General features: G+C 42.5%; 1 protein-coding gene across 2 annotated transcripts in view; it reads right to left on the reverse strand.

Moving 5' to 3' along the window:
* Positions 1-7870: 7870 nt before the first annotated feature.
* PTPRB (protein tyrosine phosphatase receptor type B) overlaps positions 7871-26881 on the reverse strand; it is a 229405-nt gene continuing 210394 nt past the window's right edge. For both annotated transcript variants that reach the window (XM_077265275.1, XM_077265276.1), the window contains 2 exons: positions 9873-9993; positions 7871-9264 (listed from right to left, as the gene is read on the reverse strand). In XM_077265275.1, coding sequence (XP_077121390.1) covers positions 9242-9264; positions 9873-9993 — 144 coding nt within the window. In that variant the 3' untranslated portion in view covers positions 7871-9241. The remainder of the gene's footprint in view (positions 9265-9872; positions 9994-26881) is intronic.

A 26881-nucleotide genomic window follows, 5' to 3' on the forward strand; every position in this document is an offset into this window, starting at 1 on the left:
GTTTTACAAGATTTTGCCTTATCCTGTGGTTGTCTTAATGTCCTCTCCGTTCATTCCACAGTTGCTACTAAACCTTTGTAAAAACAGGCAGGCTAACTTTATGTTGGTCAGCAAGGACTGCTACAGAAGAGGGCTATACAGGCAAGTGCCTTATGACAGACGGACCCCCCATTCATACTTGTAATGAAATGAGTTGCCTGTTCATGCTATGCTGATTTTGCAGCGGTACTGAACATTTGATCAAGGGAACAATTCTACAATAGGTAGGCACTTCTGCTTCAAGGAAAAAAAAGATTCCCTGTAACATAAAAATTAATTGGTATTGCACATAGCACTTGGTAGATTGGGTTCTGAGTTTGCAAGTTTACTTTGAGGTCCAGAACTAGAACTATAAGTTCTTGAAAGTAACAGAAAAAGGCTAAGTCCACATGAGCAATTATTGTGAGTTGTTTTTTTTTTTACATGGAATTAGAGATGAGTGGAGGTTTTGAAATTCACAACATCCTCTCCAAAAATTTTATTCACAGCAAATAAATTAGCACAAATCTCAGTACTGAACAGGTGGTAGGAAGGGAGAGACCACAAGAATAGTACAGTACATCCAACCCACTTTTCTGATGAGTCTGAAGATAAAATCCATCTCTGACCACCACTGTACAAAGTATGAAAATCCATTTGATAAACTGTGGTGTGATGTTGTAGTTGCTGGGCATTAATGATAAGCCTGCTTGGTTGTACAAAACATTATTAGCCCGCTCTCTGGTTCTTTATCGGTGTGGGAAAAAGTACTGTGCAACTTTTTTTTTGCTATTCAAATCATGGAAATGTGAATGTCAGGAAATTTTATTCAAATTCGATCCTTCAATTTGATCTGCTCATCTCTATATGGAATGCAAATTGATATACAGTGGCTTCCGAAAGTATTCATCCCCCTTGGCTTTTTACCTATTTTGCTACATTACAACCTGTGATCAAATATTTTTGTAATCCAATTTTTGCGCGAGGAATCATCACTAAAGGGTCTAAGTTGGTGAAAGGTGAAAAATATAGGCATGAATTAAATTTAAAAATATCTAAAAATTGGCATGTGCATATGTATTTACCCCTTTTGCTAAGATGCCCCTAACAATTTCTGGTGAAAGCAATTATTTGCATAAGTCACATGCTTAGTGACAGGAAGTCCACAAGAGTCACATGGTCGGTCACTATATACTGTACACACCTTTCATCACTGTGGCCTCTGTTCACACAGGATGCATCATGGTGAGCCCGCTACATGGTGTCATTAATAGGCTTTGAGCCATATACTTTGCATTCCTGTGTGAACACGCCACATACAGATTATTTGTTTGCACAGGTGCACCAAGCGGCCAATTCCTGATTGTAGGGTGGCTGCATTATCGGTATTATTCCACCTGTGTATTTGCCATCTTAACTTGGGTCCGCTGTACCTTGGTTAGTGCAATTGTTGGAGGCCTTGAACAGGTAAGCATCTCTGCCTGTATACTGGTGTTTTTTTTGTTTAGAATAGTGGAGGTTTTTCCTCTTATGATGGTTTTTTATGACAGGAAGTCCACAAGAGTCACATGGTCGGTCACTATATACTGTACACACCTTTTCTGAAAGGCCACAGAGGTTGCAACACCGTTAAGCAAGAGGCACCACTAACCAAACCGCACCATGAAGACCAAGGAGATCTCCAAACAAGTTGTTGAGAAGTACAAGTCAGGGTTGGGTTATAAAAAAATCCCAGTCTCTGATGATGCCTGAGAGCAGCATCCAATCCATTATTATCAAATGGAAAGAACATGGTACAACAACAAACCTGCCAAGAGAGGTCTGCCCACCAAAACTCTGAACCTTGGCAAGGAGGGCATTATCAGAGAGGCAGCACGGAGACCACAGGTTAAGAGCTGCAGAGTTTCCAAGCAGAGACTGGGAATATGTGTCCATGCGACTACAATAACCCATACACTCCATAGAGGTGGTCTTTATGGAAGAGTGGGATGTAAATATTCAATCTATTTAATGTGTATTTGCTGTTACCAAGAACTGCAGATCAGCTCCTAATCATTAAACAGGTCCTGATCTGCAGTACCCAGCAGTCGCCGCTACACATTAAACAGAAATGTGCAGCTCAGTTCAGTTTTTATATCCGGCCACTGCAGAAGCTAATAACACCAGATCGGTGGGAGTGTCGGGTGTAAATCCCTCACTGATCTAATATTGATAGCTCATCAATATTTTATGCTGGAACAAACCCTTTAAATAGATACCGAAGAGCATCTGTGCAGTGTGACTCTTTGTGTCTGAGTCTTGTGAAAACACTTGATCTAAAAAGCTCGTAACCAAACTGATGCGGACTGATTAATTGGATTGGATTACAATCGTTTTTGTGGATTAATTGAAAATAAAATTACAATGAGGAAATTCTGAAGCGAAAAATTGCTATTACCAACTACTTAACACCATATTTTTTTTAGATCACCCATGAGAAACATGGCCAGCTAAAGGAGAGTCCTTCATTCCCCATCAGTACTATCTGCTATCACAAGAAGTGGACAGACAAGAAGATGGAAGCGTTTTTGTTTTTTATTTGCACTGAATGTGAAATGCTGACAGACGTAACAGGTTTATTACAGGGGGTAATATAAAAACATATTACATTTCTTATTACATTGTAACTGAAATAGCAAAACTGTCCAATAACGCAGTACTGAACTCCAATGTTATATACAAACCACTGAAAGCTTACAAATGGCAGGAAGTTATTTTCACAGTGTTTCCCTCCTTGTAAAATAAAGCTATTGCTACATTTGAAAATGAGGAGAAAACAAGATTTTAGAATACATCTTCCATAAGCCCAGACACGTGCCGGGTCAAACTGGTACAAATATATGAAGCAACCAATCACTTTAACTCTTCAATTTGTCTTACAAAATGTAGTCGGAGGTGCACTGGATATTTCAGGTAACTGCATTAGTTTTCCCTTACACTATTTTTTACCACCTCCAATGTATACGGGTTCCTTCCGAAGTCCAATTTTCACATATAAGTGCTATATGTATTTTTCATAAATAGTACTCAGAACCTGCACTAGGGTATGGGGCTATTCACATGGACTGAGAGGCCGCGGAAAATCACGGAGACATGTCCAATTTTGATCCGAAGGTCAGATCGAACTCGGCCATGCCAGTCATTCGAAGGCGGTCCAGTTTTCACAGACTGTCAAAATGGAGAAGATGGAGAAACTTTCTTTTCTTCCCCATGTCCGAGAAAATCGTATCACACTTTGATCAAACTCTGATCAAAGTCTGATCGGAATAATCAGTCCATTTTTCTCGTATATGGAAAAATCGGACGTGTAAATGAGCACCAAGGCACTTATTCAGATAAGAAAAAATAATAATGCCCCATACTTGTGCACTTATAGCTTATTTATATTTCTGACCTTCACCTACTCTCAGTTTAAATTAGTGGCCGGTCAGGATATAAGAACTCTTTATACGCACAGCCTACTGGCTAAGCTGTTTTTAGAGGTAATTCAATTATTAATATTGTGTTATTAAACAAGGGCATCAATATTAGTTGGCTCGGCAGTATGTGGCTAATCGTTTCAAGCATACTCATTAATATCCTTTCATAAAGAGATTTTCAATAGTATTTGATAGAGTCGAATAATCAATGCTTTGATAAAATTGAAGGAAGGGAGTGTGTATAACTACAGAAGATTATAACATCTCCACATCACAGACTAAAGGCAGTGGGACGCTATTACTTGGAGCACAAAGGTCTGGAGAACACCTAGGTGAGAGAGAATTTGAGATGACAGCCTGATGCACCCCAGGCAAAAAGTAAAACTGTCACCTTTAATAACAATAAATGTAGAAAATATAAAGGTGATGTTCACCCTTTTTTTCCTAAAACAATATGGTCTAAAAATGGAAAAAATAAAAAGTATACTCATGTCACCATTTTGGCCAGTGTATCACATGTAGTCACATGTCAGTAAGATGGCATGTGAACACTGTAGCCAATCACTGGTTGCAGCAGTGAACAATGCACTACCTCTGCTACCAGATCAGGTGGCTATATTTTATTATATTTTATTTAAACCATGCTTGGACAACATCTATAACGTTTTTTTCACACGTCCGTGTCTCCGGTACGTGTGGTGACTGTTTTCACATGTACCGCAGACTCCGACACGTAGACCCATTCAAGTGAATGGGTCTGTGCACAAGTCAGTGTGTCTCCACGGAGTGTGTGTCTGTGGGCAAAACACACTGACATGTCCGTTTTTACCGTCAGCATGGGCCGCCAAACAGCCCGCACACGTGCACATGGAGAGAACACATAGATGTCATCTGTGTGACATGCACCGATGCCTGAAAAGCTGCGTACAGTAGGTGCTGTTCCCGGTGCCGGGTGGTGAAGACCACTCTCATCATTCTCCCCTGCTCTGCCGACGATCAGCGTGAGAAAAGCCAGTGATGAGGTCACCGCAGTTCAAGCTCAATGAGTTCACAGCAGATCACTGTGAGAATTTTTCATCATTCTCACCGATCGCCAGCAGAGCAGGGGAGAAGCCATCTTCAGCACCCAGCACCGGGGAACAGCGCTTACTGTAGCGCTTCTTCTTTGGCACCCGTCTGTGTGGTACTGATGCAGCACACAGTTGCTACATGTGTGACACAAGTATTACACACAAGGACACTCACATCTCCAGTACCGTTTTTTGTACCGGAAAAAAATGGACATGTGAAACCGGCCTAAGACTAATTATCAATGACAATGTCATCTCTATACTTTACACATATTATTATATATTTAGATTCTTCTAATGCTTTAAAAATATTTTGTTTCTTACAAAATGCAAAAATATTTAAAAACAATATTTACTGGACCTTCAACATATTGTGCTATGGTGCTTGGCAGTGAAGTAGGACGTCTGTCCAGCATTGGCAATAAATGTATTTTTAATAGATAACAACAATATAGATAACATTTAAATAAATATGATTAAACATAAGTTAAAAGCAAATAATTGCTGAAGTATTGTAGTATAAGCTACATATCAAACTAGCTGAGTAGCATGAAAGTCTGAGTGCTCTGGTTTCATATACTGAATAAGGAGATCTTCATGCCGCCATTATATGATTGCACTGCATTATCTAACTGCAGCATGTAGCTCTTCTGCGGTTTCATGTAACCAAACATAGATCACCAGAGAACCTGAAATTCTAGACATTTGGTTTGTAGAACCCAAGAAGCCAAAATGTTTCCACCATACTACGAAGGGTGAAATATGGCTGTAGTATGGTTGTGCAAACTGACTTTGGAATATGAATGCCATTTACCTTGTTCAAAAGGGAACAGGAGTGTAGGTTCTTGATGCCCAAACTATGAGCAGCATGAATCAGACACTGTGTATGCCTCAATCTCTGAAATGCTGCAGCACAGTAGTACAGTAATATTAAAACATTTTGTGACGGTTTATAGGTTACCATGAATTCGTAATACAAATGTTTCACTGAAGGCAGGTGCGGATGTGTGAATTTTCAGTGTGATTGCATCGGATCGTATCTGGACCCATGTTAGTCTGTGCACATGTCAGAGTTTGATCTCATAATCTAACCAGACTCGGCCATGCAAACCATCGGACAGAATTCAAATGACATCTAAGTGCAGTCCCATTTCCACGGACTGACACAATGGAGAAGATGAAGAAAAAATGTCTCCATCTTCTCTTCATCCAAGAGAATCAGATCACACTCTCATCAGAGTCTGATCAAAGTATGATTTTCTTGGATGAAGACCCATAAATAATGGGTAAAAGGAACCCAACCAAACTCACCATCCTTGGTGTCTAGGCTCTAAGCTCTAAATCTAATGCTCTACTTGGACAAGTCACTACCACCGAGAAGGATTATTGAGAGGAGTTGGTCTCCCATGTATCCTCTTTAGCTTATGCACTTATACACTTCAATGAGTAGTTTAGTGAGTACAATTGTATAGATACATTGTTGCATTGTTCTGTTGAAAAAGGACACATATCCATCAAGTTCAACCAAGGAATGGAAAAGGATAAAGGGACAGGGTATATGTACAACCATAACGTTGGAACCAATCTGCTCTAAAGTGTTTTTCCTTTCTAGTTCTGACTGTCGATAGGAACATCCTAGATGTTAATGGCTTCTGTCTTATGGACTGGCCTTAATATGTGGACATTACCTATATATCTGTATTTCCAAATAATAGTATACAGTAAAGCCCTTCTCATATACAGTGGGGCAAAAAAGTATTTAGTCAGTCAGCAATAGTGCAAGTTCCACCACTTAAAAAGATGAGAGGCATCTGTAATTTACATCATAGGTAGACCTCAACTATGGGAGACAAACTGAGAAAAAAATTCCAGAAAATCACATTGTCTGTTTTTTTATCATTTTATTTGCATATTATGGTGGAAAATAAGTATTTGGTCAGAAACAAACAATCAAGATTTCTGGCTCTCACAGACCTGTAACTTCTTCTTTAAGAGTCTCCTCTTTCCTCCACTCATTACCTGTAGTAAAGGCACCTGTTTAAACTTGTTATCAGTATAAAAAGACACCTGTGCACACCCTCAAAGTCTGACTCCAAACTCCACTATGGTGAAGACCAAAGAGCTGTCAAAGGACACCAGAAATAAAATTGTAGCCCTGCACCAGGCTGGGAAGACTGAATCTGCAATAGCCAACCAGCTTGGAGTGAAGAAATCAACAGTGGGAGCAATAATTAGAAAATGGAAGACATTCAAGACCACTGATAATCTCCCTTGATCTGGGGCTCCACGCAAAATCCCACCCCGTGGGGTCAGAATGATCACAAGAACGGTGAGCAAAAATCCCAGAACCACGCGGGGGGACCTAGTGAATGAACTGCAGAGAGCTGGGACCAATGTAACAAGGCCTACCATAAGTAACACACTACGCCACCAAGGACTCAGATCCTGCAGTGCCAGACGTGTCCCACTGCTTAAGCCAGTACATGTCCGGGCCCGTCTGAAGTTTGCTAGAGAGCATTTGGATGATCCAGAGGAGTTTTGGGAGAATGTCCTATGGTCTGATGAAACCAAACTGGAACTGTTTGGTAGAAACACAACTTGTCGTGTTTGGAGGAAAAAGAATACTGAGTTGCATCCATCAAACACCATACCTACTGTAAAGCATGGTGGTGGAAACATCATGCTTTGGGGCTGTTTCTCTGCAAAGGGGCCAGGACGACTGATCCGGGTACATGAAAGAATGAATGGGGCCATGTATCGTGAGATTTTGAGTGCAAACCTCCTTCCATCAGCAAGGGCATTGAAGATGAAACGTGGCTGGGTCTTTCAACATGACAATGATCCAAAGCACACCGCCAGGGCAACGAAGGAGTGGCTTCGTAAGAAGCATTTCAAGGTCCTGAAGTGGCCTAGCCAGTCTCCAGATCGCAACCCTATAGAAAACCTTTGGAGGGAGTTGAAAGTCCGTGTTGCCAAGCGAAAAGCCAAAAACATCGCTGCTCTAGAGGAGATCTGCATGGAGGAATGGGCCAACATACCAACAACAGTGTGTGGCAACCTTGTGAAGACTTACAGAAAACGTTTGACCTCTGTCATTGCCAACAAAGGATATTTTACAAAGTATTGAGATGAAATTTTGTTTCTGACCAAATACTTATTTTCCACCATAATATGCAAATAAAATGATAAAAAAACAGACAATGTGATTTTCTGGAATTTTTTGTCTCAGTTTGTCTCCCATAGTTGAGGTCTACCTATGATGTAAATTACAGACGCCTCTCATCTTTTTAAGTGGTGGAACTTGCACTATTGCTGACTGACTAAATACTTTTTTGCCCCACTGTATCTACCTGCTTCCATAAAGTAAAGCCAGTGTGAAATTTCACTTTAAGAATCATTGAGTCAGAATTCTAACTTACTAACGAATAATGTTCTAGCCATTTCCCAATGAGCATTTTAATTACCATGGTAACCTGCAATTCGGAAAACAAACCTTTTCAGATAATGCTTGTCAATGTGACCCAGATTCTATGTCTGCATTTCATGTTCCAGGGTGAGTGTATACCGGGTGACGAGATATGCCTACCATTCTGCATCACTTGTTTTTACAGGATATACTTTAATACACAATATGATAAACCAGCTAATAAATGCATTCTGGTTCAGTAAGAATGTAATAACTCATGACTGGGCTGAAACATCCAAGTGCTAATGTTTGGATGTAGCATTATCGCAGCCTGCGCATTTTATATATTGTATATTGTAGTAAGAACATGCCTTTAACATCTCATAGAAACACAATGCTCTTCCATATCACATCTATATACACCCATGCCAGAAATCACAGTGGCGATAGTTTACCATAGCTGAGGTTCGGCCACTAAAGCACCACTTTATAAGTGCCACGGTTCTAAATAGCTTATATTGTATGATTCATCCATTACACAAGTGCCTAGGTTCTGGCTGAGTGCAAATTGCTGGGTGAGAGTGATACATTCTGATACATTCAGCACTTGATATACCAATGGACTAAGGATATGCATATATGTAACATTATCTGAATATTTGGGATCTTTTACAAATGGAAACCCTAGACTTTCCAGCCTATGTAAGTGCATAAAAGCTATACTTTTTATAGAAATTGCTTAGTACGAGGGAGTAATGCTTGGATTAGAGAATAGGCACGCAGCGACAAAAGCCGCCATTATGAACTATAAAGTGGGATCAATCTTGTGCTATTATATACAGCGTATTTCCATTTCAAGCATAAAAGCACAAGCCCAACCTCTACATGGTATATGAAGTAAGCTCCTCATAATTCATGGACAGATCATTCCTGCTTTTTTATTCTACATGAAAATAACCAGATGCGGTTTGACGGAAGATGAAGAGGTCCCTGACACAGATGAGATTGGAGAATATGTCATTGAGATGTCAATGCACTAATGCAAATGTGCTGGATACATTGACACAATGCAGATCGTCAGCTATTGCAGAGTGGTCAGAGTTCATCCAGGGTCTTCAATTTTACAACAAGGAGTTAAGTAAGCAGTCTGTAAATGCGAATATATTTACATATATCATGAGGCTTGATGTGATGTACAGGTATATTACATATACAGTACATTACAACATGCAGAAGAAATACTGAAGATACGCGCAGTGTCTCATGCGTAGTCTTTGTAGACTTCGTAGTTATTGTCTGGCATACACATTTTCTGAAAAAAATAGATTTAATTGTTAATTTGGATTACAAAAACATAAGTTAAAGGGAGTCTGTCACCCCCAAAATGCATTTTAAATAGGCTATACAATGGTGTAGGGGACTTAGCCCCTAGAATAACCATACTAGCACGGTACCTGTAACTGGTACAGTGCCTGAGAAAATACCTTTTCATTCAGAGACAAATGAGGAGATGTTGGTGCACCGGTATGCCTCCTCATTTGCATATTGGGTCTCTTCCTACGCTTCTGATTGGCAGTGCTCACTTCCCAGAGTGAGCACTGTCTAAATGCCACCAGCGTCTGCCATGGTCGCGCCTATTGCCCTCTCTGTCTCCTTTCTTCTCATGCCGCTCACTGGAATTCTGGGTGTATTAGTGCAGCGAGAAATGAGACAGGGAAAAGAATGCATGCGACCACTATATGCATCCGCGTACATACCGGCACCATTCAGTCCGTCAGTAATGCTGCAGCATACCATACCCCAAGCCTACTCATTGCTATTTGCTAAATCCCCTATAACACTCTATAATCTGTATTGTGCATTTTGGTGGGGACGGACTCCCTTTAAGGGTACAGGTACTGTATTTACATCAGTTCTCACCTCTATGATATTCTGGATTCACATTTTCATAAATTGGAAATACAGGATTATCTTGCTCATTTCGCAGTTTTCTTGCTCTTAAGACATCTCTAACACACTGATGCAAGTAAACATATTGACACTATAATAAGACAAAAAATGAAAAAAAAAAACACTTTAAATATTACATGAATTACATTATATTTATATTATCACAGATATAAACATTGTTTATATGAATCTGTCAGCAGGATTTTGCTATGTAATCTGACAGCTGTGTGATGAAGGCACAGAAACTCTGATTCAGCCATATATCACTTAGTTTACTGGGTGCAGCAGTTGTGATAGAATTACACCTTTTTCTGCTGCAGATTTAGCAGAACTCAGATGTTGCTGCATACAAGGTATATTGACTGAAAGCTACTAATCAGTGCTGGGGACATGGTTAGACTAGGAGGCACAAGGGCAGATTGTCCTGTTATAATAATCTACCCTATTGTGTTGAAACAACACACAGCCCAGTAAGTGACGCACAGGCTCACAGCCCCTACATCATGGTGCTCTCGAATTACATAACAAAAACCTGCTGACAGATTTTCTTTAAAACTTTACATTATATTTATATTATCACAGATATAAACATTGTTTATATGAATCTGTCAGCAGGATTTTGCTATGTAATCTGACAGCTGTGTGATGAAGGCACAGAAACTCTGATTCAGCCATATATCACTTAGTTTACTGGGTGCAGCAGTTGTGATAGAATTACACGCACAGGCTCACAGCCCCTACATCATGGTGCTCTCGAATTACATAACAAAAACCTGCTGACAGATTTTCTTTAAAACTTTACACCGCTGTTATAAAGGACCTGAAACGACACATCTGGTTAAAGTATACTTTTTTGAAAGAAGGGTATGCGCATAAAATATTTTCCTTTTCTAGGTACATCAGTAGGAATCTGTTTTCTGTTAATTACCTGAACAAGTAAGTCCTCACAAATTTTATGTATTAAGAACCAAGTTCTTTATCACACAGACACCTTTCCAAAGAAATGGAGATGCACCTCCAATATTTAAGCAAGGACAACATCTGCAAGGAGTCTGTATGTTTTCCTTGTGTTTGCGTGGGTTTCCTCCGGGTTCTTCGGTTTCTTCCTACACTTCAAATACATACTGATAGGGAACCTAGATTGTGAGCCCCAATGAGGACAGTAATTATATCTGTAAAGCGCTGCGGAATAAGATAGTGCTATACAAGCACAGCAAAATAAATAAATAAATAATTTGTGTAATCAGACAATGAAATGTAGCAGCCGTCTTAAAATGAAAATGTAAAGGAAATCCTTTCCTAAGAATAGTACTACAAAATCAGAACAGCTTCTGGACTTAATACACATAGATGTTTGTGGTCCAATAAGTACTAATACTCCTGCAAAGAAGAGATATTTTCTCACATTTATAGATGATGATTCAAGAAATATAGTTGTTTATCTGCTTCACAGCAAAAATGAAATTCCAGAAAAAAATTGAACTATATATTGCTGAACTATATAACAAATTTGGGAGAATGGCAAAAATTCTATGTGCAAATAATGGAACTGAATAAACTAGTAATGAGACACAAAATGTTTTAAGGAAAAATGTAATCGTATTTCAGACCACTGTAAAAAGCGAAAGTGGAGGAAGTATGCTATTTGATGCCGATTTGCCAACAACATATTGGGGTGAAGCAATCATGACAGTATTTGTACATGTTCCCTAATAAAAATGTACGAAGTGGGAATCTTATGCAAAAGATGGCTTCCTGGTGGGCTGCATTGAAACCCAGAAAGGATATAGAATCCTGCACCCAGAAATGAACAAGGTCACAATAAGCAGAGATGTAATGCTTGATAAGAACGTTGTGTCACTCAAGTTTCTTGACATCATACCAGTAGTCCAGCTGAAGCAGCAGCAATCTCAGTCTCAATTTAAAAATAACAAGAAAAGGGATGTGGAAATTTGGTTAGTTTCTTCAATCACTGAAAAGCAGCAGAAAAATCAGGGGAACCTGAAGTCAGGAGATGATCCAGATCAAACAAAGGTATACCAGCTAAGCATCTATCCTACTTTGTCAAAACACTACCTGAGTTGGAGCTGCAGTCATGGGATGAGATGCAACAACTACCTGTCCTTGAAAAACTTAAGTGGATTAATGCTGCTAATGAGGAAAATGAAGTCCCTTCATCAAGTTCACACTTGGAAAGTCACCAAACTACCACAAAGCAAGAAAGCCATCAAATGTAAATGGGTTTTTAGGACCAAAAATGACCCTGAAGGCAAGGTTCACAGATTTAAAGCAAGATTAGTCACAAAAAGATATTCTCAGAAATATGGCGAAGATTATGATGCCACATTTTCTCCAGTTGCTAAGCAGACCACATTCAGGACTCTAATGGCTATAACTGCTGTACAAAACATGTTTATCAGACACCTGGACATCAAAATTGCTTTTTTAAATGGTGACATTGAAGAGGACTTGTACATGACTCAACCTGAGGGTTATATCAAAGAGGGTGAAGAGAATCTTGTTTGCAAACTCCAAAAATCTCTCTATGGTCTTAAGCAATCGGCAAGAGCGTGGAACACGAAAATTAACAAAGTCTTATTGGAAGTATTTGAAAGAAGTAAAACAGATCCGTGTTTATATTCAAAATGTACAGACGGAAAGTGGATGTATATTCTCTAATATGTGGAAGACGTGATTATCGTTCATCAAAAGGAAACAGAAATTGCAAAGATGACTAAAATTCTGAATCAGCATTTTGAAATTAAACACATTGGAAATGTGACATATTATCTAGGAATTTAGCTCCAAAGAGAAGAAGATGGAAGCTTTCTTCTAGACCAAAGTGCAAGAATCAACTCAATTCTGAATCAGTTTGGAATGTCAGAAACCAGGGGTTTATCAATCTCAGTGGAACCATCCTCCTTAAAGTTGGGAGGAGGAGATGATCTGTTACCTAACAATAAGAAATACAGAGAGGCAGTGAGGGCACTTCTATACATAGCAAATATGAGTTGACCAGAGCAACAACTGGAATTCTCTGTTCACTGTGTGTGTAACTGGAGCACATTTTACTTTCACTTTGCAAGCTGACAGACAATGTGCTAAGATCCTAAGCTATAAGAAATACCAGTTGTAAGCTGTATTATGTTTGTTTCTGAATATATATATATTCACCGTTGAACATCTGGACAATACAGAGATTAATCCGCTGCCAACAGGACCACTTGTAGCCCAAATTCTGTGAACCTTTGGAGGTGACTTTGACTGTACCAGAAGTCAGGATAATGTAAGGTGTCCATACACATTAGATAAATGCTGGCTAAACTCATACTGTATATCACAGCAGAACCAGATCATTATATTATCTGTATGGTAGTGTCATGAGTCCACCAACATCTGCCTGCAGAGAAGCATTGAGCTGTTGGATTGCAATATTACTATTTATTGTTTTCAGGAGGATTAAACCATAGATATTTGACTGTTGCCTACTCCACAATCTTTATCAGAACAGACATGTATGGGGGGGGTTGAGATAAATAGCTTTATGGCATTGGGCATTAAAGTGACATCTATTGAATGTTTCTGGACTATTCGATAGTAGAAGCATTACATACAGTACAGACCAAAAGTTTGGACACACCTTCTCATTTAAAGATTTTTCTGTATTTTCATGACTATGAAAATTGTACATTCACACTGAAGGCATCAAAACTATGAATTAACACATGTGGAATTATATACTTAACAAAAAAGTGTGAAACAACTGAAATTATGTCTTATATTCTAGGTCTTCAAAGTAGCCACCTTTTGCTTTGATGACTGGTTTGCACACTCTTGGCATTCTCTTGATGAGCTTCAAGAGGTAGTCACCGGGAATGGTTTTCAATTCACAGGTATGCCCTATCAGGTTTAATAAGTGGGATTTCTTGCCTTATAAATGGTTTTGGGACCATCAGTTGTGTTGTGCAGAAGTCTGGTGGATATACAGCTGATAGTCTTACTGAATAGACTGTTAGAATTTGTATCATGGCAAGAAAAAAGCAGCTAAGTGAAGAAAAACGAGTGGCCATCATTACTTTAAGAAATGAAGGTCAGTCAGTCCGAAAAATTGGGAAAACTTTGAAAGTGTCCCCAAGTGCAGTTGCAAAAACCATCAAGCGCTACAATGAAACTGGCTCACATGAGGAGCGCCACAGGAAAGGAAGACCAAGAGTCACCTCTGCTTCTGAGGATAAGTTTATCCGAGTCACCAGCCTCAGAAATTGCAGGTTAACAGCAGCTGAGATTAGAGACCAGGTGAATGCCACACAGAGTTCTAGTAGCAGACACATCTCTACAACAACTGTTAAGAGGAGACTTTGTGCAGCTGGCCTTCATGGTAAAATAGCTGCTAGGAAACCACTGCTAAGGACAGGCAGCAAGCAGAAGAGACTTGTTTGGGCTAAAGAACACAAGGAATGGACATTAGACCAGTGGAAATCTGTGCTTTGGTCTGATGAGTCCAAATTTGAGATCTTTGGTTCCAACCACCATGTCTTTGTGCAACGCAGAAAAGGTGAACGGATGGACTCTACATGCCTGGTTCCCACAGTGAAGCATGGAGGAGGAGGTGTGATGGTGTGATGGTGCTTTGCTGGTGACACTGTTGGGGATTTATTCAAAATTGAAGGCATACTGAACCAGCATGGCTACCACAGCATCTTGCAGCGGCATGCTATTCCATCCGGTTTATGTTTAGTTGGACCATCATTTATTTTTCAACAGGAAAATGACCCCAAACACACCTCTAGGCTGTGTAAGGGCTATTTGACCAAGAAGGAGAGTGATGTGGTGCTACGCCAGATGACCTGACCTCCACAGTCACCAGTCCTGAACCCAATCGAGATGTTTTGGGGTGAGCTGGACCGCAGAGTGAAGGCAAAAGGGCCAACAAGTGCTAAGCATCTCTTGGAACTCCTTCAAGACTGTTGGAAGACCATTTCCGGTGACTACCTCTTGAAGCTCATCAAGAGAATGCCAAGAGTGTGTAAAGCAGTAATCAAAGCAAAAGGTGGCTACTTTGAAGAACCTAGAATATAAGAGATAATTTCAGTTGTTTCACACTTTTTTGTTAAGTATATAATTCCACATGTGTTAATTCATAGTTTTGATGCCTTCAGTGTGAATGTACAATTTTCATAGTCATGAAAATACAGAAAAATCTTTAAATGAGAAGGTGTGTCCAAACTTTCGGTCTGTACTGTATGTGCTAGAAATCCCCATTAGAAAATTATACTTCAGCATTTTGTTGAAAATGCCATGCAATTAATTGGGAAAAATGTGGTTTTCTGCTTTGAAGTATATGAATATTGTTTGCTAAAAGAGTGTAAACTCTCTATTGTATGGTCAGCTTTATTCTTTTACACTTCCACATTAGTGGTGCACAGATTTCACCGCTCCCTTAGTGATAAAGCGGGAGGCTCATTAGTTATCCCTTCATTTCGAGAAAGCAAGTGATAGATTGGAAGCATGCTTACTGTTTAGATGGAAGGGTGGCATCCATCCTGGTAAATAAAAAGCTTTAGCTTTCTATCATCTGATTCTATCTCTGTTAGGGGAACTGATGATTTATAAATAAAGACAGAGAAACTATACAGAAAACTGTACTATCATTAGAAAAAGTGCATTGTGAAATGCATTGTACAATTATATAGACATATGCTCAATTTTAATTGCACATACATGTGGTTTCCTTCAAAACTTTCCAAAAACAAATGTTTGTAGATCTGTTCTTTTATTTGTAAAAGATATTTTCAAGGATCACAGATCAAGATGGGATGAAAAAAAACCCAAACATATAAATCTACATATTGTACAATTTCTGGAGCTAGCATAGAGCACAGAGGTCAAACCCAGACCCCAGTGCAATTATAGTTTGCGCACGATAAAATACCAAATGTCTACTAGAGCTCGCTCACTGGTAGACAGCACATGCTACTGCTACAAATCATGTATATCCAAACTGGCATGCTCACTGGTTACTACAAGGCTGTCTACAACATTCCCCATAGTAATGAGCTCCCCAGCCATAACGCACTTCCTGACCAGCATTCCCCTGAGCCGGACATTCCCTCCTGTCCTCCCTACATCAGCGCACACTCCCCTTGTGCTCTCCCATCCATCTCCTCCACAAGCTGGGCACAGGTATGATATTGAGCCAGTGCGCTCATGCTGTGATTTCTTTTATTGCTCTATTTGGTCATGTGTTCTTCATTTTGCTTTTCTGTACATTGTTATCCTCCTATTTGAGAGTCACCACATCCTTTGTATTCCCCTGTATGCTGCTGTCTCCCATTCCCACAACCTCAACTTCTCCTGCAGTATTGGAGTTCTCCCTACCTTTGGCAGATTCCCCCAACCTATATTTTCCCCACCCTCCTCCCCTTTTTTTCTGTCATGATTAGTGTTATAAATATTAAGGTTGTCCTGCAACTTTGTCCAAGTTTTTATTTTTGGCTCACTGTATGTTTGAGTTTGACAACCCTGTCATAGAGTAAATATTCTGCGCTTTTATGGATGGGTCCAGTGAATTCACTAATTTCCGATTAGGGAAGTAAAAATGTCCAGGGTTATAAATAAATGTTATTTATTTGCATTAAAGGGGTGGCCTGAAACAATTATTTATTTTAATCCTAAATGTCTATCTATTCAATGTCACAGTCTAATCTACTTTCTAATATACGTTAATAAGAAAGTCCCTACCATTCCCTCTGTACTCTGTCTAACGACATTATTTTTTTTACTACTTCCTCTTTGATGATGTTTTGCTTAAGAATCCCCAGTGCATGCTGTCACCAGGGGGCAGAGGCTGCACTCCCTGAAATTAAGTGTCATCAGTGATGTTCATTTCAGGGGCTGGACTAGTCCCTGCCTTACTGAACGTGCGTCAGTTGTCAATTCTGACGTATACTCAGTAGATTGTCACTGTGTAATATGCACAGTGACATTGGGCTCACTCGCCAGCTCTGATCAGAAGTAATGAGCCACCAAAAGAACGCTTCTGATCAGAGCCGGTAAGAAAGCGCACTGTCACTGTCCATCATTTCAGTGGGAGTGGCAGAGACTGCAGCACTCCAAAGAAACCATCCAGGATAGTGGCAGAGACAGTAAAGAGGTTTCTCTGACCTCCTGAACAAGCTTGCTGGACAGTTGGCAGTTGCGTTGATTATTAACTCGGGAAAGGTAGCACTAGTTGGACCGGATGCCTAAGGGTTTTTCCTTGCCACACTGGGTACATTAGAGCCGCATGCAGCTCACAGACCACTATTCTGGCGTCACTGACCTAATGCATATCTATATAATAGAGTATAATGGCATTACTGTGATTTTAAATTCTGCTCTGACATGAGATAATGTTATATATAAGTACAGTTTCTTAAATTTGAAAAGGCAATATTTTCTAAAAGATTAGCGTCATCTGCAGCTTGGATTGATGTTTATTATTCCATCATAAACCATAGTTATTGCATTGCTGGATGCTCAGAAATAGTCTTATGATTTTCAGTTTACTGTTTTGGCATTAAAAGAATCATGAATCAAACGCGGAAAAGATAACTATCAGACTTATATATTCAAAAGTCATCCAAAAGAAGCAAAACAAGCTGAAATACCAGCACGTAGAGAGTCTTGATTATTCTTGCACTGGTATAAGAGCCTATGATACATTTGTTTTTATATAGTCTAGGTGTAATTTGCACTTATATACTCTTACTATCATTTACTGAGAGCATGTACCAGCATTTCTTCAGGAGCCCTTCTGCACAATTTATGCAATGTGATGTTGGCCTAAAGGTACCGTCACACTAAGCGACGCTGCAGCGATATAGACAACGATCCGATCGCTGCAGCGTCGCTGTTTAGGTCGCTGTAGAGATGTCAAACACAGCAGCTCCAGAACGATGCAGGAGCGATCCTGTGACGTAACGGTGACTCACTTATCGTTCTCACAGGTCGTTAGCTCCATGTTTAACATTGCTGGCATCGTTGCTTTTACTGTCAAACACGACGATACACGCCGACCTGACGACCAAATAAAGTTCTGGACTTCTAGCTCCGACCAGCGATATCACAGCAGGATCCTGATCGCTGCTGCGTGTCAAACTAAACGATATCGCTAGCGAGGACGCTGCAACGTCACGGATCGCTAGCGATATCGTTATAAAGTCGTTTAGTGTGACGGTACCTTAAGAGAGTTAAACAACCTGGGGGCAGATGTTTCACTGTTGTTCAGCTCCTAAAATATATTGTGACACCAGGGACTCGCTCTTATAGCTTATACTGGTAAACAGAATGCAAATGGATGAGCCGTTTCGTTCTGTTATTTTAAGCATCTAATTTTGCCAAATGATAATCATTACATATTATATGACATCATAGAAAATATTTTGTGTTGGCAGGAAAATTATAATCATTTGTTTCCAACTTAAAATATGTACATTTATTTAGAATTAGAGAAACATCAGTTCTAGGGTTTAAAGTGAATGTTTATGTTTTATTCAAAAAATCAATGTACTGCAGATTCTTCTGAAATGACTTGTACTCAGTGAAAGTGACTTTGTCATTATTATATGATAATGGAGCAAAACAAATATATGAAATGACTGATGGAAACATTTAGCATATATTTGATGTACACTTAGCAATTCCCTGCATGACATCACAAGCTAACGGTTTCAATGTGTAATTTAAATAAAAACACAGAAAATATTTTTGGATGTAAGATAAGTGAGAGACAACACATTTTACATTAAGAAAAGAAATCTAGAGTACCATAACTGAATTTCTACTGTTCAATGTAGACACTTTAATGGATAGCCATGGTGGAGGTCTGAATGCTGACACCCACAATGATGCTCACTAAGGGACTGCAGATTTTTGTTTCTGATCACAACCTAAGTGGGATTTATCTTCATGTACTCAATAGCAAAAATTAAGCCAGAGCATATTTTGGTGTAAGTGCAATGCATAGGTGCGCATTCACACTGTGGCCATTTAATAAACAGAACCAAAGACAAAAACAAAATTACCAAATATCCTGCAGTAAGTAAATAACTAGTGAGGCTATGTGCACACGTTCAGGAATACTTGCAGAAAATTCCTGAGAAAAACCTGAAATTTTCTGCAAGAAATCTGCAAGAAATCTGCATGCGTTTTTTACACGTTTTTGGTGCGTTTTTGATGCGTTTTTTCCCGGACATTTCCCAATGCATTTTATAGTGGGAAATCCGCAAAAAAAACGCGAAATTAATGAACATGCTGCGTTTTTTACCGCGATGCGTTTTTTTCGCGGAAAAAAAACGCATCATGTGCACAAAACATGCAGAATTCATTCTAAATGATGGGATGCATATTGTATGCTTTTTTTGCGGTTTTATAGCGTTTTTATCGGGAAAAAACGCTAAAAAAACACAGAAAATCAGCAACGTGTGCACACAGCCTAATAGTACAAGAAAATAACACAGGATACTTAGTTAACACTGTTTTGATCAAAAAATGTAAAAGCCATCCCACGGCAACAATGCAATAATGTGTACCCCAATCGGCAAGGTATCTAACTCTTCACTGTGTGTAAGGCATCATGAAATCTGAAGATTACCACAGGATTTTGGGTTGTAATGTAGTGCCCAGTGTCAGAAAGCTGGGTTTGGGTCCTACATCATGGGTCTACAAGCAGGACAAACATACTTCAAAACCGCTGGAGAGTTTTGAAGTGACCAGCAATGAGTCCGGATCTAAATCCCACTGAAAACCTGTGGAGAGATCTTAAAATTGCTGTTGGGAGCAGGCACCATTCAAATATGAGAGACCTGGAGCAGTTTGCAAATGAACAGTGGTCCAAAATTCCAACTGAGAGGTGTAAGAAGCTTATTGATGGTTGCAGGTAGCGATTGATTGCAGTTATTTATTCCAAAGGGTGTGCAGCCAAATATTAAGTTCAGAGTGCCAACAATTGTATCCGGACAATCTTTTGGTTTTTGCGTGAAAATATGTCCATTTTGCCTTTTTTTTTTTTGTGTTGTTCCAATACACACAAAGGAAATAAACATGTGTATAACGAAATGTGTGTAATTGCAATAATTTTCTGGTAGAAATACTTCATCTCCTTGACTGCGTATCCCAAGATTGGTCCTTCAAGATGCCGCATAAAGCCTACCCCTGACCACCTTCCCCACAATATATTTCTTACCCACAATTAAGACACAACAATTAATTATTTGGATAATTTGGCCACAGCGGCCATTTTATTAACAAAACAAACATAAATAACCATTTATACATTTGTATAAAAACTTGAGGGGAGGGTTCTTGGAGCTAATAAATCTGGCCACCAATAGGCAAAAGCCCAAACCAACTTTTAAAATGAAAACCTTCTTTACCCTCAGCCGTAACCTCCAGCTCGAGGGCACCATGTAACCCGTTTTTCCGGGCAAACAAAACCCCAAAGCTCCCGGGGTAAACTCCCCGTCCAGAGCCATTAAACCAAAGCCAGATCAGCCCCATAAAACACCAACTCCAAGAACCCCGCCCCCCGCCAACCAGCCACTGTGACGACAGTACAACTCGAACCCCACCAAAAAGACTAATTTAAAAATCCCACCTCCACCACTCCCCCCCAAGCCCAAGAAAAAACACCCAAAACCAAACTAAAACAAGGGAGGGTGGGTGGGCTTCTCACTCTGCTGCCTAACCAGGTAATGGCCCTCTTCCCGCACTTTTCCTAAAAGCCCACTCTACAAGCTACAGGCCACCCCTTTCCTCCACCCCTTAAACCAATCCCCACTGACCCTGCTTTAATTTTAAACAATGCTCCCCCAGTCCCCTTGGCAATGCAGTCATGGGGAGCTTTCGTTTAACTGCGTTCCTTCAGCCCCCCCGCTTGACTGCGTATCCCAAGATTGGTCCTTCAAGATGCCGCATAAAGCCTACCCCTGACCACCTTCCCCCACAATATATTTCTTACCCACAATTAAGACACAACAATTAATTCTTTGGATAATTTGGCCACAGCAGCCATTTTATTAACAAAACAAACATAAATAACCATTTATACATTTGTATAAAAACTTGAGGGGAGGGTTCTTGGAGATAATAAATCTGGCCACCAATAGGCAAAAGCCCAAACCAACTTTTAAAATGAAAACCTTCTTTACCCTCAGCCGTAACCTCCAGCTCGAGGGCACCATGTAACCCATTTTTCCGGGCAAACAAAACCCCAAAGCTCCCGGGGTAAACTCCCCGTCCAGAGCCATTAAACCAAAGCCAGATAAGCCCAATAAAACACCAACTCCAAGAACCCCGACCCCCGCCAACCACGAGCAGCACTGACACCTCATGCTCGCGAGTGCCCCACCACCGCCATAGCTCTCTCAACACCTTCCTGAATAGCCAACATCCACAAGTCCATACCAATATCGTTCAAATGAACGCCATCCCGCCTCCAAAAATTTCCCACACCAGCCTCCAATTCAAAATGCCGAGCTGCCACGCCTCCGTTCCGGGAGACAAAGCTTGCAACGGCCCTGTTCAGCTTCACCCGGGCCCTATTAATCCCCTTAAGGGAACGTACCGCCCTCCACATTTTCCTAGGCACGATATCCGACCAAACTGTCACCATTCCTGGAAAGGATACCCACATTCTCAGGAAATCGAAGCGGATATCCCGGATCAACTCTCTTACCGGCTTAGACCCCAAATCATTCCCACCCAAATGCACCACAACAATGTCCGGGGAACGATCCAAAGTAGCAGCGCGGGCAAATTCGGATAGTATGCTGCGCCACAACATGCCCCGAAAACCCAACCAACGAACCAACACCTCATCTCTCTTAAAACTCATTTGCCTACCATCAGGCCTAGCATCTGCACGAATCGCACCCCAATGCACAAAAGAGTGTCCAAATATCCAGGCCAGCAGTGGGGTCCGACCTGCAAAATAAAACAACAATTAATAGCCGACAAACCAGTAACCAACATCAATGTCGAACATAAGACAGGTAACGATTAGACGCCCACCTGCCAATACACTTAATAATTTCCGGGCCCAAACCCAAACCAGCAGCCTCAGATGCTGCCCCAATCCGGAACGAGTGTGACCCAAAGGAAAATGGGTCAAGGCCTAACGACGTCAGCCCTTTTCTCAATACCACCGTGAACTGAAACTGCGACAAAAACTCACCTTGCCGGTGCCACAAAAGTGGGCCAGACCTGCCAGGCCACAATCTCCAATAATCCTCCAAACACCGATGAGGGCACATCAAACCCCCAACCACCTTCCCTAAAACCACACGTTTCCCTTTACCCAACTGATCGGTCTTTGACCGCCTAATCCAAAAGGCGATTCCACCAACCCAAAATTCCACATCCTCTGCTAACAAACCCCCCACTTTAAGCCGATTAGGGGACACCAACTCTCCAAGTCTCAACGCCCCGAAAAAGGCCAATGAAAACGCCAACCGAAACAAGACAGCGTCGAAATGAGAACTACAAATACCCCCCAAGGCCTCCCCCAAACGTTCCAACGTCCCAAAAGAAATGGGCCGCCGCGCATCGCAAGTTGACGAACCCCTCTGAAAACCTTTTAACGCCTGCCGAATCAAGAAATCCTTAGTAACATCCACGGAACCCTGAAGCTTGAAACCAAAAGCCAAACCAGCTATAAATTTATTCAGCCGCAACACTGACCAACCCCATTCCTCCGCCGACCCAATCAAAAACAAAATCACCATCACCTTATCACCATCCGAATGAACCAAACCCAACTGCTCCAACCACCCCTCCCACATATGCCATGATGATTCGTAACCTAACCACGTCCCTCCCGACACTGAGGCCTGTATCAACCGACCTCCACGTCTGCAACAATCCGCCACAAATGAGAAGGGCATGGTGTTCCTGCATCCTCCGCTTCAGGAACCAACTCCCGAAAACGCTCCCACTGCAAATGAGACAAAGCATCGGCTATAGAGTTTTGAACGCCGGGAACATTCACCGCCGAAATCCAAGTATTCAACTCCAAGCACCGCAACACTAACTCCCGAACCAATCTGATTACCGGGGGGAGAGGAAGATGAAAGACTATTAATCACCGCCACCACGCTCAAATTATCGCAATGAAAACGTACCCGCCTATCCTGAAACAAACAACCCCAAATGAACACCGAAACCACAATTGGAAAAAGCTCAAGCAATGTCAAATTTTTTGTCAAACCAGTTTCACACCACCAATCAGGCCATTGGCCAACACTCCATTTGCCAGCACAATAGGCCCCATAGCCAACACTGCCAGCTGCGTCCGTAAAAATGTCACAATCAAAATCATTCACATCCTCCTGTTGAATCAAAGCCCGGCCATTATAATTATCCAAGAAACGCCGCCAGACGACTAAATCCTCCCTATGCTCCTTATTCAATCGTATGAAATGATGTGCGGACTGCACACCCGCAGTCGCCCTGGACAATCTTCTGCAAAATATTCTGCCCATAGGCATAATACGGCACGCAAAATTCAACCGCCCCAACAGCGACTGCAATTCTTTTAACGTAACCTTGCGCAATTTTTCACATCTCAGCACCTCCTGACGTAACGCAAGCAACTTCTCCTCAGGTAACCTGCACTCCATCCGCTCCGAATCTATGAGGATACCCAGAAAACTCAAAGCCGTGCAAGGTCCCTCCGTTTTTTCCCGCGCCAAAGGCACACCAAACTGACCCGCCACCCATTCCATGCTAGCCAACAAATTTCCGCACAACAAAGAATCCGGCGGGCCAACAAACAAAAAATCATCCAAATAATGGATGACAGATGGAATTTGGGAAACATCCCGAACAACCCACTCAATAAAAGAACTAAAAGACTCAAACAACGAACATCAAATCGAACAACCCATAGGCAAACACCTATCCAAATAAAACCCCCTGTTCCAAAAACAGCCTAACAACGGGATACTATCGGGGTGAACCGGAAGCAATCGGAAAGCCGACTCGACGTCCGTCTTAGCCATTAAGGCACCGGCTCCATACCTACGCACCCATTGTACCGCAGCATCGAAAGAAGTATATACCACCGAACAAAGCTCCTCGGCTATGCCGTCATTAACTGACTGGCCCTTCGGATACAACAGATGCTGAATCAGGCGGAACTTGTTAGGCTCCTTTTTAGGGACAACCCCCAGAGGCGAAACAACCACCCCTTCCATTGGTAACACGCTAAACGGCCCCTCCATACGCCTAAACTCCACCTCCTTCAACAATTTAGCTGTAACTACCTCCGCCTGTAAATTGGCCGACCTCAAATTCTTTTTTGAAAACGGGATAGCATGAGCCGGATGAGGAATCCGAAAACCCTCAGAAAACCCGTCCCATAGTAACCTCGCCTTTTCCCGATCTGGATACCTACTTAGATAAGGGGCCATCCTTTGAACCTTCACTGGTGTCGCCCCCTTGACCGCCTCCCACTGCTGGTTTACCCCTTGCTTTTTTAAAACATTTGGCTGCTCCATGCGAGGCCCCGCTGCAGTGAGAACAGACATGCTTGAACTTGCATGTACTGCCATATTTGCATTGGCCATCATTAAACTGCCAACACGTCCCTGTTTTGTCCTTAGCCCCTTGTGACACCTGTCCCTCAGCTCCCTGTCCGGACTGCTGACCGCTACCCCCTCCCCCCCATGAAAGGACTGCCCAAACCGCGTTGGAGCCATAACTTTCAACCACAACCCTATGTCTTTTTGCTCCCATTTTATCTCGGCCCTGACCGCCTTCCTTTGCCGAAACTGCTCATCATACCGCAGCCACGCCTGGCCTCCGTGCGCTCTATATGCCTCCCCTATAGCATCCAAGTAGCAAAACAGGCCCGAACAGTTCTCAGGAAACTTTTCCCCAATAACACTCGCCAAGATTGAAAACGCCTGCTGCCAATTCACAAAAGTCTGCGGTATTAAGCGCCAGCGCCTCTTTTCTTCCTCCTCCTTTTTACTATCCTCCTTCTTACCCTTATCTAGATTAAACTTCTCCAAAGGCAAGAGGGAGAAAATCTCCACATATTCATCTTTCCAAATTTTTTCCTTTATTTCTTTCTTTAAGTGAGCCCCTAACGGCCCCTCAAAACACACGTAAACCTCTCCCTTAGCTCTATCATCCAATTTAATCGTATCCCCTTTTTCCTTTTCCGTTTGAACCGACACTGACACCCCTGCCGCCGACACTTGCTCAACGCCACTCGCTCTACCAGATCCCACTACCACCCTGGCACCCTGGCCGGACCCCGGCAACCACGCACCTACCGGAGATGACCTCACACTATCAGGGCCCCCCCCCCCATCCAATCTCCTCAAAATCTGAGACATACCCTCCAAAAGCTCCCTGACCCCCGGAACACCAACAGAGCTAGCCCCCCCTCTCCCTGCCAAATTGACCCCCCCATACAAGTTATCCCCAGACCGTATTCCACTATCCATCACCGCAAAAGAATCAGCCTCATACTCACGAAGCTGCGCAGGTGCTGTGTCCCCGCCAGCTGTGCGATCACCGAAGTCGCGTGGGTCACTCCCGGATCCGGAATCCTCCTCGCTGCTGTGTTGCTCCTGGCCCGCGCCCCTGGCCTCCTCGTCACCAGGGGGGACCAGAGCAGACGAAATGGACCTCTCCCTCGACCTTCTGGGCGACCTGGACCTGGCGGCTGCCAACCCGTCTCCATGCCTGTCTTCTTGCTGGGCCCTGCCACGAGCCCCAGCATCTGCCGAACTACGGCCCCTCCGGACTGGGCCAGGCTGGGGGTTGAAGTACGCCTGCCCGTCGCCCTGCCTCTTGAAACGCCGCCCCTGCCAGGCACCTGGGGTGGGTCAGACCCAATGCTACCCGCCGCCGGACCGCTGCCTTCATTCCTGCCGGCCCTCCGCACCACCGCTGTTCCTTGAGGGCTCCTCGTCGTCGACGTCGCAGGCGCCGGCGCAGCCGTCCTTGCTGCTCCGCGCCGGGTACCACTCCTGCTCACCGCCGCCATACTCTGCCCTTGAACCGGAACTACTCCAGCTACTTCCGGTGCAGCCCGCACCTCACTTCGGGCCTGCACCGCTGATGCTCCGGATCGCCGCCCAGCGCCAGCAGCGCCGGCCGGAGGATTCCTGCCAGAGGGCGGGCCGGGGAGAGTTGGTGACCCGCGGCCCGCGCCCTCCGCAGGGTCCCGAGAGGGGCTCCGTGGCCGGCGTCTGCCGCGCGCTCCAAGCTCCGGTGACAAACGCTCTGGGGGACGGGTCCTCCTGGATCTGGTCCCCTGGACACCGGAGCCACCCAGAAGAGATGCCAGCTGTTCCTCCAGCCAGCCACTGCGCCTGGACCGCGCCATCTCCCGCAACTGCCCCACCAATGCATCTACAGAGGACATTGTGCGTCTTCTCACTCTGCTGCCTAACCAGGTAATGGCCCCCTTCCCGCACTTTTCCTAAAAGCCCGCCCTACAAGCTACAGGCCACCCCTTTCCTCCTCCCCTTAAACCAATCCCCACTGACCTTGCTTTAATTTTAAACAATGCTCCCCCAGTCCCCTTGGCAACGCAGTCATGGGGAGCTTTCGTTTAACTGCGTTCCTACAGCCCCCCCGCTGGAACAATTTCAAGCTTGCCAACACTTTATGCCAAGACTGTTTATGTTACTCTGTAAAGTCTTATATGGTTTGTACTTGTTCCCTCTGATTTCTTAAGTGCTGCAGAATATGTGGACGCTGTAGAAATATAATTATTCCCCACCTAATATGTCAGGAGGATATATCTGACACATGCCTCTGTATAGTCACATAGTGCCAAAGATTAGCTACTGGTTCACGTACTGAAAAAAAAAGAAGCATATATTGGATGCCTCCTTATAGAATAGTGACGCAAGCTGTGCTTTCCTACACAGTTTAAGGGCTCACATGGCCGTCGATTCACTCATGAGAGAGATTCGGGA

This window comes from Ranitomeya variabilis, chromosome 5 (genome assembly GCF_051348905.1).
Source record: "Ranitomeya variabilis isolate aRanVar5 chromosome 5, aRanVar5.hap1, whole genome shotgun sequence".
Lineage (NCBI taxonomy): Eukaryota > Metazoa > Chordata > Amphibia > Anura > Dendrobatidae > Ranitomeya > Ranitomeya variabilis.